Source organism: Talpa europaea (assembly GCF_964194135.1).
Source record: "Talpa europaea genome assembly, chromosome: 15".
Classification (NCBI taxonomy): domain Eukaryota; kingdom Metazoa; phylum Chordata; class Mammalia; order Eulipotyphla; family Talpidae; genus Talpa; species Talpa europaea.
This window is the reverse complement of record NC_140083.1, coordinates 52916158-52933186: the sequence shown is the minus strand read 5'-3', so window position 1 is coordinate 52933186 and position 17029 is coordinate 52916158. Positions and strand designations below refer to the sequence as shown.

Genomic DNA, 17029 nt, shown 5'->3' with positions numbered 1-17029 from the left:
CCAATGTGAGATAAAACATCAGTATTTTTTTAATTTTTTATTTTTTACATCATTGTTCATTTTTAAACAATATTTGCTTCCCCACTCCCTCAGGTGTAGTCCCCATAGAGTTTCCTTCCCAAATGCACCCGTACACCATCACCTCAGTCCCCTGTGCTCCTCCCTCCCTCCCTCTGATCCCTCTCCCTCCTCCTCACCTGCAGCATGTCTCTGATTTATAATTGTTTAAAACATCAGTATTTTTATTTTTTTTAAAGATTTATTTATTTATTTGTTTATTTAAGCACTGGGTACAGTCAGAAGCGCGGGAGGGTGAGAGAATTCACCAGATCCAGAGCGGGGAGCAGAGCAGGCAGAAGGACCGAAGGACACTGCTGAGGGGAGCAGCGGGCGGCAGGAGAGGTCTGTGCATCATGTGGGACCCTCCTCCGGTGGCCGGGGAACAGCCGGGGATCGAACCGGTGCCGCAGAGGCTGTGGGCAGCTTCGCAACCCAGCGCTCAACCGCTGCGCCACCGGGGAGGCCCAAAACATCAGTATTTTTAAAAAGATGTTTGAGTGAACAAAAGTCCTAATACGATTCATTTCTGGAAAAGAACACCTGTGGTTAACACAATTTGAGTACCAGTTTGAGACACTTCTGGGGATGTAACATAGAGCTGCTTTACAAACTCAATAATTTCATTTATTTGGGTTATTTTGATGTAGAGATGAAAGAAGAAAATCAAATGTTTCTGGTCCTTATCTCTTAGAGATTCTAACTGAAATATGCATGGAAGGATGCTGGGATTTGTTTCCAGGCAATGCAGGCATGGGCTTTGTGGGCGACAGTGGAGATGAAACAAGACTGGCACTGGTTGATTGGTTGTTGATATTGCAGAACGGATGCACAAAGATTAATAACTCTATTCTGCCTAATTTTGTATTTATTTGAAAATTTCCTCAGCAGTCTTAGAACTTTTAGGCATATGGTATAGATTTGGAATTAAAGGAGTCCTAGAATTGAGACAGGCTGTTGCTAGCTGTGTGAGCTTGGGCAAGTGGCCTAACCTCTCTGAATGTGCTTGTGTCTCCTGTGAAACAACTGTTGTGTTGCAGAGTTCTGTGGAGGATTCAAACCCACATATATCCACATACATAGATCACATAATTGCATACACAGAGCTGTGTCTGCAAAGTTCTGGCCTAGCCAGTCCATGAAGACAAACCAAGCAGGTTCTATATAAGAGGTCACATCTCGCTGTTCTGTCTCTCCATTTGCTGATGTATAGGAAGGCCTCCTTTTCCTTGGGGTCCCTTTTGAACATTTCCAGGAAGCTCAAAGGGTGCAAAATAATCACTCCCGATGTCTTTCAGGCCTTATCAGCTCGTGGGGCCCAGAGGACACCGAGTCTCTTGAATGATTGTAGATGGAGGAAGTTGTTTCACCACTCACATCTCTGCAGGTTTTTTGTTCATGGTCCACGCTGCTCACAGGCCCTGCCTACTCCATGGCTAACCTTGCAGCTCTGCCTGGACCTGCGTAGTCTCGTCTTTCTGGGCAGCAGAGAGTGAGCACTCCCTTCTTGTTCTGGCATGTGCAGAGAGTCCTGCTGTGGCATCGGGTAGGCTCTTGGTGATGCAGTTGTTGAAATTATCCTCTGCTTTTTGGGGCACATGGATGAATGAACCTGTGGGCCTGGGAGGTCCAATGGTCAGGTGCACAGCCTCCCGCTGTGTCAGGTGTGCCTGCTGCATCCACAACTCCATCCAGTTCCTTTGGTCCTCCTCCCTCTGTTCTTCCTCACTCCTGGCAGTTTCTCCCCAGGGCCTAATTGTCTCTGATTCTACCGTCATCATTCCTATTCACTGTTCCCGTGGAGTCTGAATAGCAACCCAGGGTTTCTGGACAGGTGATTTGGCCCTGGTGTGTGCCCCCAGATATTCCAGCATTAAGAAGTCTCATGAAAATTCCAAGATGTTGAAACTGATTCTCCTCTCTGCTCTGCTTGAATCTCAGACCTGATCCCCAAGACACTTTATAATATTTCATAAAGTACATGATTCATGCTGAACACTCAGAAATAGCAGCAGAAACTATCACCCAGAATCAGAATTTTCAGCAGGATGAAGCTCAGAAGGAACCTTGTTGTCACAGGTCAGGAGAAATGCAGGTGATTATCTCTGTTTTGTCTTTCACTGCTCAAAAAGAAAAGAAAAAGCCACATACAGCAAATAGTGTCTTGCTAGCCCTTTGAGGTGTTCTTCATGTTATTACATGCTTTTGTGTAAGATTGGCTGTCACTAGGAGAGGGTGAATTGTGAGGCAAATGACAGAATCAATTTAAAAATATCTCAGGAGATTTTCTGGCCATTATCTGTCCTGTTCTCTCAGGCTGTGTGTGGGTGCAGCTTTAATAACCTTGGAGAACAAATAACATTTGCTAGTTGCAAAATTGGAAGCTGTGCAAGTTGACTGATAACTGTGTTATAAATGAGCCTCCTAGTGGTGGGTGTGTCTTCTAGAGCTGAGGGTGTGGTTATTTAGAAATTGAAAAGAAGGGGAAAAAAAAAACCTGGGAGGAAAATTGCATCTCTTGCATTTGAACTTTCTTTTGACTATGAGTTTTACATTCTTTCTCTTTTGGAATGTTGACACTGTGGAGTCTAGTCAGGGAGTTTTTTTTACCCAGTTAGAAGTCCATATAGACAACTTTTGTTCCATTGTTCTTTTTCTAAGAAAATCACTTTTATTTGAGCAGCATTTGTATCTCAATTAGATGCAATAGTTAAAAAAATTACAATGGTAATATGAATGCTTATTCATACACAGGTTTATGATCAACACAGGCATTGATTGATAAGGCAATGCACTTGAAACCTATATAATGTTATAAACCAGTGCTACATCAGTAAAAATAATTTTTTTTAATTTACAGCTTAAGTCACATTTCATCTAAAAATAACCCCAGGAGTTAGCTATAAACCCATTAATGGCCCTTCCTACTCTCCTGGATTCTTAGTGTTCTTGACATTTCTTAAGTACTGAAGCAGGACTGCTTGCTGAGGGTGTTCGTGTGGCCTATGTGGCTCACCCAGCCCCTGGGAGAAGCTGCCTGGCTTTGTTCTGTGGGTGCCTGGGTACCCCACCCTGCATTTGACTTGTGCTGCCAGAAACAAATGGGCTGGACCACAGATTTCCATGCCAGTGTCATGCCGGTGATATTTGAATGGCTGGGCCAGGAAGAGCACGCTTCCTGCTCTGTGCTGTCAGCCTGTGTCACAGTCCTTGACTCCAGCCTTTTGCTCCAGGTAAGTCAGTCCCTCATCGGACCTCTCTTTGCCTAGTATTTCATTAATTCTTGATTTCGCTTGGTTAAAAAAATATACTCACTAGATTTCTTGTTTGTGGTTTGCCCAGGTCTCCCAGTTGCTGTGTGTGAGTTAGTTCCCTTGTGGAACGGGAGTGCAGGTTCAAAGAGGGGTGACTTTTGATGCTGAAAGGAGAGCCCGGTGGGTGGAAGTTGTGGGTGGTTACCTCCCACACCCAGACACCCCGAGGAGCTATGTCTCCATCCAGCCTTCACTAACCACCACCCAGAGTTTGAAAAAAAAAAAAATCTCCTTTTGTCTGGTTAGTCTTATAAAAAGGATCAACAAAAGATGTTATTAGAGCAAATTCATCATCAGCTAGCATGGAGCTGTGCTGTCTGTTGGGGCTCCTGCTGCATTCCTGGGATTCAGGAAGGGGGAAATGAATTGGGAGTCATAGCCAATTGCTTACCTTGTAACTGTTCCAGAGCTCCATAGTCACGTATGTTTGTGTGGTTACTAAATGCATGACATTTCTCCAAAATCATAGAATTACTTGTTGAATCTATTCATACTTGGTCAACAGGCTTCTCACTAAAATGTTTCCCATACAGGGCTTGTAGACAGCGTCCCCACAATTGATGCTCATTTGTAACATAATGGAGGCAAGCTATTTTTCTATATTTATTATTCTGACTTTAGTGATGATAATTAGTTTTAAAAAATGTTTACAGGACTGGTGTTTCCTTTTCTTCCATATTGGAAACTAGTTTAATGGGACAGGAGTAAGCACCATACTTTCTTCAGACGTCCTCAGTTAAAATATGAGAATCCAGGACCCTGGTAATTGTGAGATGAAGTGATTTTCAGACAAGTTAGCTTTTTAGTGAAAGCAAAATAAGAAATGTTATTTTAAGCCACACAAAGTGACAAATGTTTAATGTTAGTAGAATGTTAAATGGACTTGATTTTTTTTATTATGAAATTATTCTTGTTGATTTTTATGAAGTAGGATATACAAAGAAACTGATATACAAAGAAAAGTTTCACTAATTTTTTTTTTCTATTTTGTAAGTTCATGATAGATGAATATAGTTAAATTAGCACAGGATAATTATTAACACAATCTTTTAAAGTAGTTTAAGGACAGGGTCATCCTCATTTAACTGTCTATTCTGTATAAGCTACAATTTCTCTTCCAAATTTAATCCAAACACTGCCCCACTCTCTTCTGTTCTGTGCATACCCCTTTTGGTCTGCTTCTACCTTCTAAAGTCTGTGTTTTGGGTATTTGTCTTTCTGACTGGCCTGTCAGCAGCTCTGCATCAGGACTGTGTTGTGTGTCTTCAGCCCTTTCTGGAGCAAAAGAGGGTCTTTTTTTTTTAAGATTTATTTATTTATTTATACAAGAGCTGGGGTACAGGCCAGATGCACAGGAGGGTGAGAGGATTCACCAGAGAAAGAGCGGGGAACAGAACAGGCAGACTGACTGAAATGCACTGCTGAGGGGAAGCAGCGGGAAAGACAGGAGAGGTCTGCCTCACCATGTGGGACCCTCGCTGGCCAGGATGGAACCGGCGCTGCAGAGGCTGCGGACAGCTTCACAGCGCTGCACTCAACCCAAAAGAGGCCCAAAAGAGGGTCTTTGATAAAAGTTAAATTAAACTGATGTTACCAGGGGTTTCTTTCAGTCCCGTGTGGTCTGACCCAAATGCACTTCAAACAGAGATGAGCTGGGATAGAGAATGCCCTCGTTCAGTGGAGAGGAGGGTCAGTGTAAATTCTTGCTTTGCAAGGTGGTGGATTTTTCCCAATATTTGAGGTGAACATTGCAAAAGTTTAAAGTTAAGTCCTTTGCCCACCTCAGACAATAATCAGGAAGTATTCATTTCTCCAGTACTTGGGATAGGACATCTCAGAGGTGGTTCTTCAACTGTAGAGACAACACTATATTTATCCTGATCCATTTCATAAGCTGGCTTCACCTCTGAATTTTGTGGGGCAATTACTTTATTTACTGGTTTATTTTCCTTACCTGAACACAAGCAAATCTCTTCTTGTTGAACCCACTGTGTAACGTTGGGAGAATTAAATGTGGTGATAAATACAAGGGGTTTATGTCTTCTCATACACTGAACAGATGTAAGCTGCTGTTGTTATTCTGGGTAACGACATATTCAGCAAATTTGTGCAAAACCTTTACTTTCTGTCACTATAGTCAGTAATTTCTCGGATAGATTCTAAATTGTATCTGTATTATAAAACGTTCCTCTTTAGAAACCTGTTGCTGATGGTGGCGATTAATTAGTTGATATTTGATTATGAAATATTTCAATGTCCGTGTGGGTTTTTCCTTTGCTATCTCCAAATGCTTTCAGTTTTAATTATTACATTTTATCTTCCTACATAAATCAAGTAATTGTAAAAAATATACATTTTGAAAAAGGAACATATGTTCACACTGTATTTTTTGAGACTTATCTACTATAATGTCCTGTAGTTCCCCCAAATTAGGAGCTCCTGACAGAGATTTAAGAATTCTGAACGAGACTTTCAAACACTTGCCGTCGCGGCCTGGAACTACAATTTTGTTAAGCTCTTTTGAGCAGCAGTATTAGGTGCTGACTTAGATGTAATCTCTCACATCTTTGAGAACTGGATTAAGTTTAAACTGTATGATCTGTCTAGCGAAAGTGGAGCACCATTTTTAAACCACAGGTCAAAAGTTTGAAGTTGAATAATATTTCTGTAAATAGGTTGTTTGATGCCCACATAGAATGTTCTGTTTGAAGAAAATTTGACTTAAGTTCATGAAATAAACTCTACCTGCCCTTTCAGTTTAGAATTTGTTTTGCCCAAGAATTTATCAGGTTTTCTTTAAATATCAGACTTGTAAGTATCTTAAAATTGGAATTTTTTTTTTTTGCAAGTACAGGTTTAAGGGAGTATGTGCATCAATCTGCCCTACCACCCCACCTTTCTCCTCTCCAAAAGAGCAAAATAAATATGGATTCGTTTAAATTTATATGAAAATATTTGCTTAGAACAACCTCTCTGGAATGGAAAATGTCAGATTGTTGAATTTTTTTCCTCCTTTTTTTTTTTTTTTTAAGGAGGATGGTGTCAGCAGCTCATGTTCTGGGAGTTTGCCGCAGTCCAGGTCTGCCTGCTTGTGTGTTCACATTTGTATGTGTGTTCAGTTAATTTTCAAGAGAGTTCTTTGGACACTCCAAAGATGTTTCTTCTACTCTTTTGGCAGGGAATATACCACACTTCCTTCTCCTGGCCATGCTGCTTCCTCAGAGGGCACTGTGACTTCCAGTGGTGAGTGGACTGAGGGGGATCAGAGTGGATGCCAGTTGGAAACTATAGCGTGATGCCCTAGGATCTACTGCAGTGTGTGCAGATGGAAAGGACGTGGGCAAATATAACATTTGCATAATATTCAGGCTGTTAGTTTCTTCCTGTTGATAGATGCTGGATCAGAAATTTTGAATATGGCTTCTGGTGACCTTGATTGTAAATCACTCTGTGAGAAAGAGGAGGACACACAATCAGCTTCTGCTGTGATAAAGATCAGAGGTAAGCTGCTGAGCTTCAAGATAGTTTCCATCCTAACACTCCAAGCAGATCTGTAAGGTGCACGAGGGGTTGTCCTCAATAGCTGTTGGTAACATTTGAAAGAATTTTGAAGACATGGTCTAGGGAAAAGTTGCTAAGAGGTGACAATGTATCATAATGTTACCTTTTTAATCCCAATTATGTAGATAGAACAAAATTACAATATATTTTGATGGGACTTAAACATTTCCTTATGGCACAGATGGATTGAACACAAGTGGATCTCAACTGTGGTGTAGATGAGAAGTCACTTGCATAGAAAATTCTCAGAATCTTAATTAGAACCTACTAGGATAAAAGGATGCGTCAGATGGGCATGGTCAATTTGGGAGGCAGAAGAATTAACTAGATGCTGTTAGTTCTTTTTCTGCCATTTGACTCTGAAAGCAAAGCAGTTATCCCTGGCATTTATGGAAGCGTAAGCTCCCTTCCTTCCAAAAAAGATGAGCTGAGAAAAATTCAGCCTGTTGTTTTAACTGGACATTCAGCTGGGATGTAGGCACTACAGAAGAGTAATTATAACATTATAGAAAGGGGTTAACTGAAAAATAACTTTATACTCAGCCTCACACTGAATAGGAAAAAATTGACTCAAACTGCACAAGATACTGGTTTTTCAACTTTCACAGAGACCAAGAGGCAACAATTTGACATCACCTTTTGCTAAGGCTGTGAAGGAAAAAGAAATTTTCATTCATGACTGTAGGAAACCTAAATTGTTGCAATTTATATGTGTGTGCTGTGATACAAAAATTATTTGATTTCTGAAAATTTATTCTATAATGATAAAATATTGGAAACAAGGTAACTCTCAGTGGAAGACTATATCATATGATGGAATATTGATATGTATCCATAACGCATATACAAGGAAAGCTTTCTCTTGCACTGATATCAAAGAACTATTGTCTTTAAAAAGGTGTAACACTTGTGAAAAATAGGCTAGGATAAAATTTTTACATATGTGTAAAATCTCTCTGGGAGATGCAACAAAAATTACATTGTTTCCAGGGAGGGAAATTAGGTCTTACACCAACATGTATAGAAGGGAAAATTATCACTATAAGACATTCATATATTTTGAGTTTATATATATATATATGTGTGTGTGTGTGTGTGTATTTATATATTTGCACCTATGCTATGTTTTAAATTTTAAAGGAAAACTAAAATTTCATTAAGAAAATTGGATATTTTTTGCAAATGGCCAACAGGCATATGAAAAAATGTTCATCATCACTTGTAATCAGGGAAATGCAAATCAAAACTACCATGAGATACCATCTTACACCAGTGAGAATGGCACATATTAAAAAAACTAGCAACAACAAATGTTGGCGAGGTTGTGGAGAAAAAGGAACTCTCCTGCACTGTTGGTGGGAGTGCAAACTGGTCCAACCACTATGGAGAGCTGTGTGGAGATTTCTTGACCTACTAAACATAGAGCTTCCATATGATCCAGCAATTCCACTCTAGGTATTTACCCAAAGGACACAGAAACTAATTCCAAAGGGCACCTGCACCCCTATGTTTATAGCAGCACTGTTTACAATAGCTAAGCTATGAAAGCAACCCAAATGCCCAAAAATAGATGACTGGATCAAGAAGATGTGGTACATATACACAATGGAATATTACTCAGCAATCAAAAAAGACAAACTCATGCAGTTTGCAGCAACATGGATGGCGCTGGGAGGGATCATGCTCAGCGAAATAAGTCAGAAAGAAAAAGAAAAATACCAGATGGTCTCACTCATAGCAGGAATTTAGAAAAGCTAAATAAGAGACCAGGAAAAAGAATAATTAATACAAAGTAAAAATGAAAATCAACAAGCAACTATAAACCAGAGACATACTATGGGGAGGGGGAAGGAGGGACGGGGAAAGGAAGAACTAGAGTCAAAATAAGGGGGGAGGTGCAATTGTATGGGGAATATAACCAAAACAAAATTGCAAACATCGTGCAAAGATGTAAGAATTATAAAAAAAAATTGGATATTTCTGAAGAAAGTAGTTACCATTTTGTCCTTATTTCTCTGCTTAAAGAGATAGTCCATCCTATTCTCATCTTTAAAATAATCAAGACTTATCTATGGTTCCTTATCGTTGAGCTGCTCTGAGCCAAATTCAGGACATTGGATCATATGAAGAGGAAAATCATCGAGCGCAGTATAGTACAAATAAAGTAGATGGACTTGAAAGGAATCACAAATGCAATTGCATAGATGAAAAGTGCATTTTCTTAGTTCAATGACATTTTATTCAGAGTGACACCATGTTTTAGAAAGATATGATACTTTGTTATCAACCTTGCATGTATAAATTTAAAAAACCTGTTTGTCAAGCTATAAAAAAAGCTATTAAGATACTAATTGCTCATCCTTCATCTAGTTCCTATAATTATCCTAGTAATATGCTGGATTTAAAAAAAAGCAGCAACAGTAGCAGCTTTAAAAATGACTTTAGTAAATGCCTAGGAGTGGAATTGCTGGATCATATGGAAGCTCTATGTTTAGCAGGTCAAGAAATCTCCACACAGCTCTCCATAGTGGTTGGACCAGTTTGCACTCCCACCAACAGTGTAGAAGAGTTCCTTTTTCTCCACAACCTCGCCAACATTTGTTGTTGCTAGTTTTTTTAACCAGTGCCATTCTCACTGGTGTGAGATGGTATCTCATGGTAGTTTTGATTTGCATTTCCCTGATTACAAGTGATGGTGAACATTTTTTCATATGTCTGTTGGCCATTTGCATTTCTCCTTCAGAGAAGTTTCTTTTTAGCTCTTCTGCCCATTTTTTGACAGGACTATTTTCTTTGTTGTTGTTGAATCTCATCAGCTCTTTTCAGATTTTTGTGATCAGTCCTTTATCATTAGTGCTGTGTGCAAAAATGTTCCAAATGACACAGAAACATCAACTCCAAAGAGCACCTGCACCCCTATGTTTATAGCAGCACTGTTTACAATAGCTAAGCTTTGGAATCAACCGAAATGCCCAAAAATAGATGACTGGATCAAGAAGATGTGGTACATATACACCATGGAATATTACTCAGCATTCAAAAAAGATAAACACATGCAATTTGCAGCAACATGGATGGCGCTGGAAGGGATCATGCTCAGCGAAATAAGCCAGAAAGAAAAAGAAAAATACCAGATGGTCTCACTCATAGCAGGAATCTAGAAAACTTAAATAAGGGACCAGGAAAATGAATAACTATAAGAAAGTGAAAATCAAAATCAACAAACAACTATGAACCAGAGACACTCTATGGGGTGTGGGGAGGGGAGGGATTGGGGTCAAAATAAGGGAGTTGCAATTGTAAGGGGAATATAAAAATAAAATTAAAAAAAAAAGAATAAAATCTAAACCAAAAAAAAAGTATATTTAAGAATTCTTAGAACTGAAACAAAAAATCTTAAAGACTAAAGAAATTCAAAAAAAGTAAACTGAGCCTGAAATCTATATAATATAATGCAATGTTCTCTCAATAAAAGGAAATCATTTAGCACAGTAAAAAAAAAAAAAATGACTTTAAAGCCACTCTGTTGCAAAGGCTTCTATGGAAGCCTCCGCTGATCGGTCGTGATTCTGAATCAGTGGACACATGTGAAGCTTTGTCGTATGTACTTTGTCTTATACATGAAGGCCTTTGCCATTTGGCCCTCCACCCATCTTGCCCCTCTCACCAATTCTCCCTACTTTTCTTGTGACTGCTTCCCTAACTGCAGTGGCCTCCTTTGTCTCACAGACAAAAATGCCGCTGATGAGAATTCTGCGCTACAAGGCTCTGGGAATGAGGCCAAAACCATGATTCGTCAGGTAAAGGAATGAATATAAAAGTAATGATGTGGTATAATGGTGGGATTGAGGCTTCACAAATACTCTTAAAAGTACGATCTCATTGTATCCTTTCAAAATATTATGAAGTTAATAGAATCATAGCGATATTTAATAGACAAAGATGCTGACCCCAAAGTGTCTTTGAGACTTAGTCAATGTCATAGGATAAAATCAGACCTAGGACTTCCTGGGTCTGCACTGATTTTCTTTTATTCAGTCACGTTAATTCATCAAATGTGTACTGGAAGCAAGCTAAGTATCTGTCCATAGAGGAGAGCTTAGATAAATGAATGCATTAATAAATAAGGCAGAATTAACAGTGCTGAGTATCTTAAAGATGTGTTCCGATTAAGGGAAGAACCATACAATTAGTAATTTTAGTGGGATTGTCAATATGAAGGAAAAATGTTTGTGGGGAGAGATGTGTCATGGAATAGATACCCCTTGAGTGGTATTGGGTACTTTATGGGCATCACAAACCTCTATAAAATTTTATAAGGATGACTATGTAAATGATGATAAAAAGAGAGTTATTTTCATTAAAGAGCTTAATGGCACTGATAGGAATTAATAATTAGTAAACAGCAACTTACAGATTGAGATACCAAATACTTATTTCTTTAAGGGTCTTATATATTAGTCCCTCTGTTGTATGTGTACAGGAGTGTGTGTGTGTGTGTGTATGTGTGTGTCTGTTATTTTCCCTCAGTAGATAGGCCCATTGGGCTACACCAAACAGGCATGCATGTAAGCTAACTTGGGAAGTTAGGAGAAGGCTGTGCCTTCTGTATCTAAGGCATAAGGTAGATAGAAATTGACAGCATTCCAGTGTGAAGTGGGAGAGTGAAGCTGTGTGGTGTGGAATGACTGTCCCATGTAGAACAGAAGGTAGATAGTGTTGCTTAACACACATTAGAGTGGCTGTCCCTTAGGAAAAATGGTCAGAGGAAAATTCAAGTCCTTTGGTCTTTCATAGTCTTTGGAGAAAAAAAATTCTCATCTTAAAAAGAGATGGAAAGAAACTCCAAATTAACAGATTAGAAAAATGTAGTAGCGAAGGCCAGGAACTGATAGGGATGCAATAGTTCACATAAGAGATGAAGGTAGTATGCATTTAGTGATGAGGGAGTACAGGAAACTAATTTGGGTGGTATTCAAGGGATAGAATTCCGGTACATGGTGACTGACAATCACGTCTGAGAAAAGGTAGATACCTAGGCTATGGCTTAACCCACAGAATGAATAGAATAACATGTCAGGAAGTAGGAAGAAAAGAACAACTCATGGTGTAGCATAAGACAAATTTAAGATAAATCAAGTTTCAGTTGATGTGCATCTGTAAGATTTTACGTATAGCTGGATACTCATGTTGGGGAGGAGGAATTTCCTCCTACCACTGTGGGTTCTTCTTGCGCTGGTCAAATACATAAATGTCATATTAGTTGAAGAAAACAAAACATTTAACTATATATGTATGGTTCGCAGGTCAGTGAGGGGAAAATGGAATCTATGTCCTGAGCTAAGCAATGGGATAGGGGCTTGGTCCTTCAGGGTCAGGGAGGGCGCTCACATGATCAGGAAAGGGTGACTCATAGGATGAAGACCAGATGCTTGTAAACAGGTATTTTCCCTGCCATACAAATAGGTTTCTCTGGTAGACCCTATTTGCTGGTTATGACCCTAAATCTGGGTAAGACTCCCAACTTACATTCTTGTAGGCAGTTAAGAGAGTGGCAAAAGTTTCCATGAGCCTGCAGGGCCTCCTGGACTATAGTTTGAGGTTATCCACATGCTAAAGGGACTCATCTTGGGAAGACCTGTTTTGAGCATCTTGAGGAGGCCTGTCTGTTGCCCATATCCATAGACTTATCCATGGGACTTTAAGGACCAAACATATGTTTGAGTTATTCACGAAGAACCAAGTGTGCGCATGAGATTTCCCAAGACTCTGGCTGGCAGGCAGGGAGGATTGTGGATTCTTGATGATCTGTCATCCAATAAGAGAAGGTCTTGGCAAGAGAAATTGAGGAGCTGTTATGGTGATAATGTAACATCAGGAGAGGGGCATTAAAGGTAGAATAGTCTTGAAGGAAGGGATTATAGATCATTTTAAATGCTCAGTGAAGTTAAGTAAGATAAAGATTGAAATTGATCCACTGGATTTGGCCATAGGGAGTTCAGTGCCAACTGGTGGGGTGTTGGGGACTGAGGCAGAGTCGTGTATTGATGACAAAGGGGGCTGAACAGCAGGAGTCAGCAGTCATGGACAACTCTTCCAGAAGAAACATGGACATGGAGGCCAGTAGAAAAAGGCAATGTCATGGCTAGAAGAGGTCATGGGATTGAGGGAGGATTCAGACAACTTGAGAGTATTTAAGTGTTGATGGATTGATCCAGTCAGTCCCTTGTCTGTATTCTTGGTTACATTTTATCAATATCTTAGTTACCATTGTCTAAAAACTACATGGCATGGTAACAATAACTACCAAGAAAATGTCTTAGATTGATTTCTTCATGGAAAATTTTGGAGAAAGCTGAATAATTTTCAGCATATAAATGATTGTATATCTGGAGCTTTCCCATTACGTTCCCCATTATCCCATGGGAATGCTGTTTCCAGACCTCAAAAATAATCTACCAAATAGGACTGTTCTAGTTTCGGGGAGCAGGGGAAACCTGTCACATTGTGCACTCATTAGTGTATGCATGCCTTTATAGGATAGTTGGTTGGTAACCTTAAGGTGTATTCAGATGGAGTAAGCATCTAACAGAACACAATCTTAGCAGTTTTTAGCATAGCTTTCCCCCAACAACCCATCTGTTAAACTGCATCTAAAAGCCACCACTCTTGACCTCTTCGTCCATCCAGTATTCCCCTCTCCTTCAAGCTCCTGCATGTCTGCAGACTTTCATTTCTGCTCAAGTTACGATCTTTCCCTCTCCCTTTCAGGGCACGTATTTCTCTATATCTCATTTGTTTGGCAGCTAGTGATAGTTTGCTTTGTGGTAACTGGTGTCAGTTTTATAGCTTTTCAAATATTAGTGTCCATAGTGCCGCAACCAGATTGGAAACCCCCATGGGGCCAGTCCTGTTTTGCTCATAACCCCTTGTACTGTTCTTTGTATGCCTTAGAATGTTCTGATAGGGTAGGGTTAGGAGAGGACAGGAAGTTGGGAAATGATTGGTTATGAAGTATTTCCACTCTGTACAGCAGTAAAATCTCCTTATGATTTTAGGAAGCCCAGGAGGAACCAGAAACAATACATGAACATAAAAAAGAATGTGCCACAGAAGGTAAGGAATGTTCTGTCCCAACTGCCATGTGAACTTTTATATTGTTCCCTGCTGAGATTTTTCTGAGTGAAAGCTTCCCAGGTAAAAAGATGAGGCATCTTCACAAATTTTGCATCTATGTATAAAATCAGCCAATAGAATCAATTCTTGATTCCAGTTATATGATTTACAGATATCTACATTTGTGTTGCATTAATGATTAAGACCCAGAGTACTTACACTAACTATTGCCCTGTGCTGAACCTAGAATCAAGCTAATGTTCGTAGTAAATTCTGAACTCCGGGCCTCCCCGGTGGCGCAGCAGTTGAGCGCTGGGTTGTGAAGCTGCCCGCAGCCTCTGCAGTGCCGGTCCGATCCCCAGCTGCTCCCCGGCCACTGGAGGAGGGTCCCACATGGCACGCAGACCTCTCCTGCCTCCCGCTGCTCCCCTCAGCAGTGTATTTCATCAGTCTGCCTGTTCTGTTCCCCTCTCTGGCTCTGGTGAATTCTCTCACCCTCCCACGCTTCTGACTGTACCCAGTGCTTGTATGTATGTATGTATGTATGTATAAATAAATAAATAATCTTTTTAAAATAAATAAATAAATTCTGAACTCCACCTTGAGATTATTTTCAGTATCCCACCTAAAAGTAAATAAGCCATGCGTGTTGCTGCAAAAGGCAAGAGTTATTCTTTTTTGATCAGTGAGTAGTAGTCCCTGTGTATTCCTACCATATCTTCTTGATCCATTCATCTGTTTTGGGGCATTTGTGTTGTTTCCATATCTTAGCTATTGTAAATAGTGCTGCAGTAAACATAAGAGTGCAGGTGCCTAGTGCAATCATAGTCTTCTGGTAACTACCAAGAATTGGGTAAATTGAGGGCCTCCCTGTTGGCGCAGGGGTTAAAGACAGCACTGTCTTTAACCAGCCACCAGCCACTGCTGCACAAGTTCAATCCCCGGCCTGCCAGGGAGCAACCCACATGGCTCAGTGACCTCTCTTGCCTCTCCTGCTGCTCCCCTCAGCAGTGTATTTCAGTAGATCTGCCTGTTCTGCTCCCCACTCTCTGGTGAATCTTCTCAGCCCCTGCATCTCTGGCTGACACCCCAGTTCTTGTATGCATAAATAAATCTTTTTTAAAAATTGGGTAAGTTGAATGCTCTTAATAACAAATATCTTCTTTGTGAGGTTGTCATGAAGAGTATCACTAAATGTTGTAAAGAGGCTTGTTGTGGGTCTGGCAGAGAGTATGCCTGTGCTAAATGGCTGATACCACATTCATTGTTGCTGTTACTAGGCTGTTATTACTAGTGTTGCTGCTGCTGCTGTGGGACAGAACAGGAGCGAGGGGCAAAGGACTGTATGTAGATAGCCCTGAGATCAAATCAAATAAACATTCAAATGCAGAGACGACAATTGAACTGTCCCTTGACTCTGAAACATCTTTATCTTTCAAGGACCACTCACATGCTAAAATGGAAATCAGTGAATTTACTGCCACAGGATCCCTGTAGCAGAGCATAGCATCCTCTTACATTTAAGCAAATGTATTATTAGCTATCGTCTCAGACTCTTTTCAATAAAATGCCTTTGTTAGTGGAGAGGACACAACATTTGATCAAATGTGACTTTATCTGTTAGGCCTTTTTAACCAAATGATATGTTGTCTTTTTAACAGGCACAGCTGTTTCCCCTCCTCCTGCAACCACTGTGAAATCAGTTAGCATTAGACAAAATGACAAGTAAGTTCTCCACACAGCATGCTACGATTTTTTACTTTTCACCTTTCTATTGACTCAGGTTTAAGTAAGTTCTTTGTCTTATCCTATAGCACTTCTGCCAACGAGAAGGAGGTGGAGGTGAGCTGAAACCAAATGTTTTTTTCTTGAATTAAAAATAAGTGTCTCAGGTCACCTGCTCATTGCTTCATGCTTTTGCACATGCTTGATCCATTTGGTGTCTGTTGGGCCTGACATTGGCTCAGTGCAGGTAAAGTTTCTGCGTCTATGTGTTACTTTGCCAGGAGCAAGAAACGCTTCAGTATGATCTGGCTTTTAATTGTATTTGTTTTTTCTTACCATATCCAGTTTTCTCCTCTCACCTTCACATTATTTTGAAACAGGCCGAATTTCTCAGATTATCATTGGCCTTTAAATGTGACTGTTTCACTTTGGAGAAAAGAGTGAAACTTGAAGAAAGATCCCGTGACTTGGCAGAAGAAAATTTAAAGCAAGAAATCACCAATTGTCTAAAACTATTAGAGGTGAGAACCGTGAAATCTAGGGGCCACCCACTGAGTCATGTTGCTAATAAAGTCTTTAAAATTACTGTGGGACAGACTCAATAAAATTTGAGTTTATTTCTACAACTTAAACCAACACCCAGAACCAAGCTCTGTCTGACCCAAATGTGATTTAATAAGAATTCAGGATGAGGCAAAAAAAAAAAAAAAAATTGAGGAGGTGTATAGAAGTATTACAACTGCTGTTATCCTTACATTTAGCAATGGGTTGGAAAATCAAGAAGGCTAATTTTGGAAGAAGGAAATAAAAATTTAGAAACCATGTTTTTTTATTGTGGTAAAAAACGCACAATATAAAAGTTGCCATATTAACTATTTTAAGTGTACAGTTCAGCAGTGTAAAGTATATTCATCTTGCAACTGATAGTCCATACTAAGAGACATCCCCTGTTCCTGTCCTCTTGGCCCTGGTCACACCTTTCCATTCTGTGAACTGATTATTTTAGCTACCTCATATGAATGGAATCATACAGCATTTGTCTTTTTGTATCTGGCTTATGTCTTCAGAGTTCATTTATGTTGTAACATGTGAAAGATTCCCTCCTTTAGAAGCCAAATAATATCCCATTGTATGTATTTATCCATTCATTTATCAGGGGACATTTGTGTTATTTCCACCTCTTGACTATTGTGAACAGTGCTGCTAAGAATGTGGACATGCAAACATCTTTTTGAGACACTGCTTTCAATTTTTTT

The 17029-nt window shown here is 39.8% G+C and overlaps 1 protein-coding gene across 1 annotated transcript in view; it reads left to right on the top strand.

Moving 5' to 3' along the window:
• Window positions 1-17029, top strand: part of IRAG2 (inositol 1,4,5-triphosphate receptor associated 2) — a gene marked incomplete at both ends in the record, with an annotated part of 85489 nt that overhangs the window by 57730 nt on the left and 10730 nt on the right. Inside the window, 9 exons of the mRNA XM_084256010.1 lie at window positions 3153-3290; window positions 6404-6450; window positions 6550-6614; window positions 6765-6872; window positions 10662-10732; window positions 13991-14048; window positions 15710-15773; window positions 15863-15890; window positions 16154-16294. Coding sequence (XP_084112136.1) covers window positions 3153-3290; window positions 6404-6450; window positions 6550-6614; window positions 6765-6872; window positions 10662-10732; window positions 13991-14048; window positions 15710-15773; window positions 15863-15890; window positions 16154-16294 — 720 coding nt within the window. The remainder of the gene's footprint in view (window positions 1-3152; window positions 3291-6403; window positions 6451-6549; window positions 6615-6764; window positions 6873-10661; window positions 10733-13990; window positions 14049-15709; window positions 15774-15862; window positions 15891-16153; window positions 16295-17029) is intronic.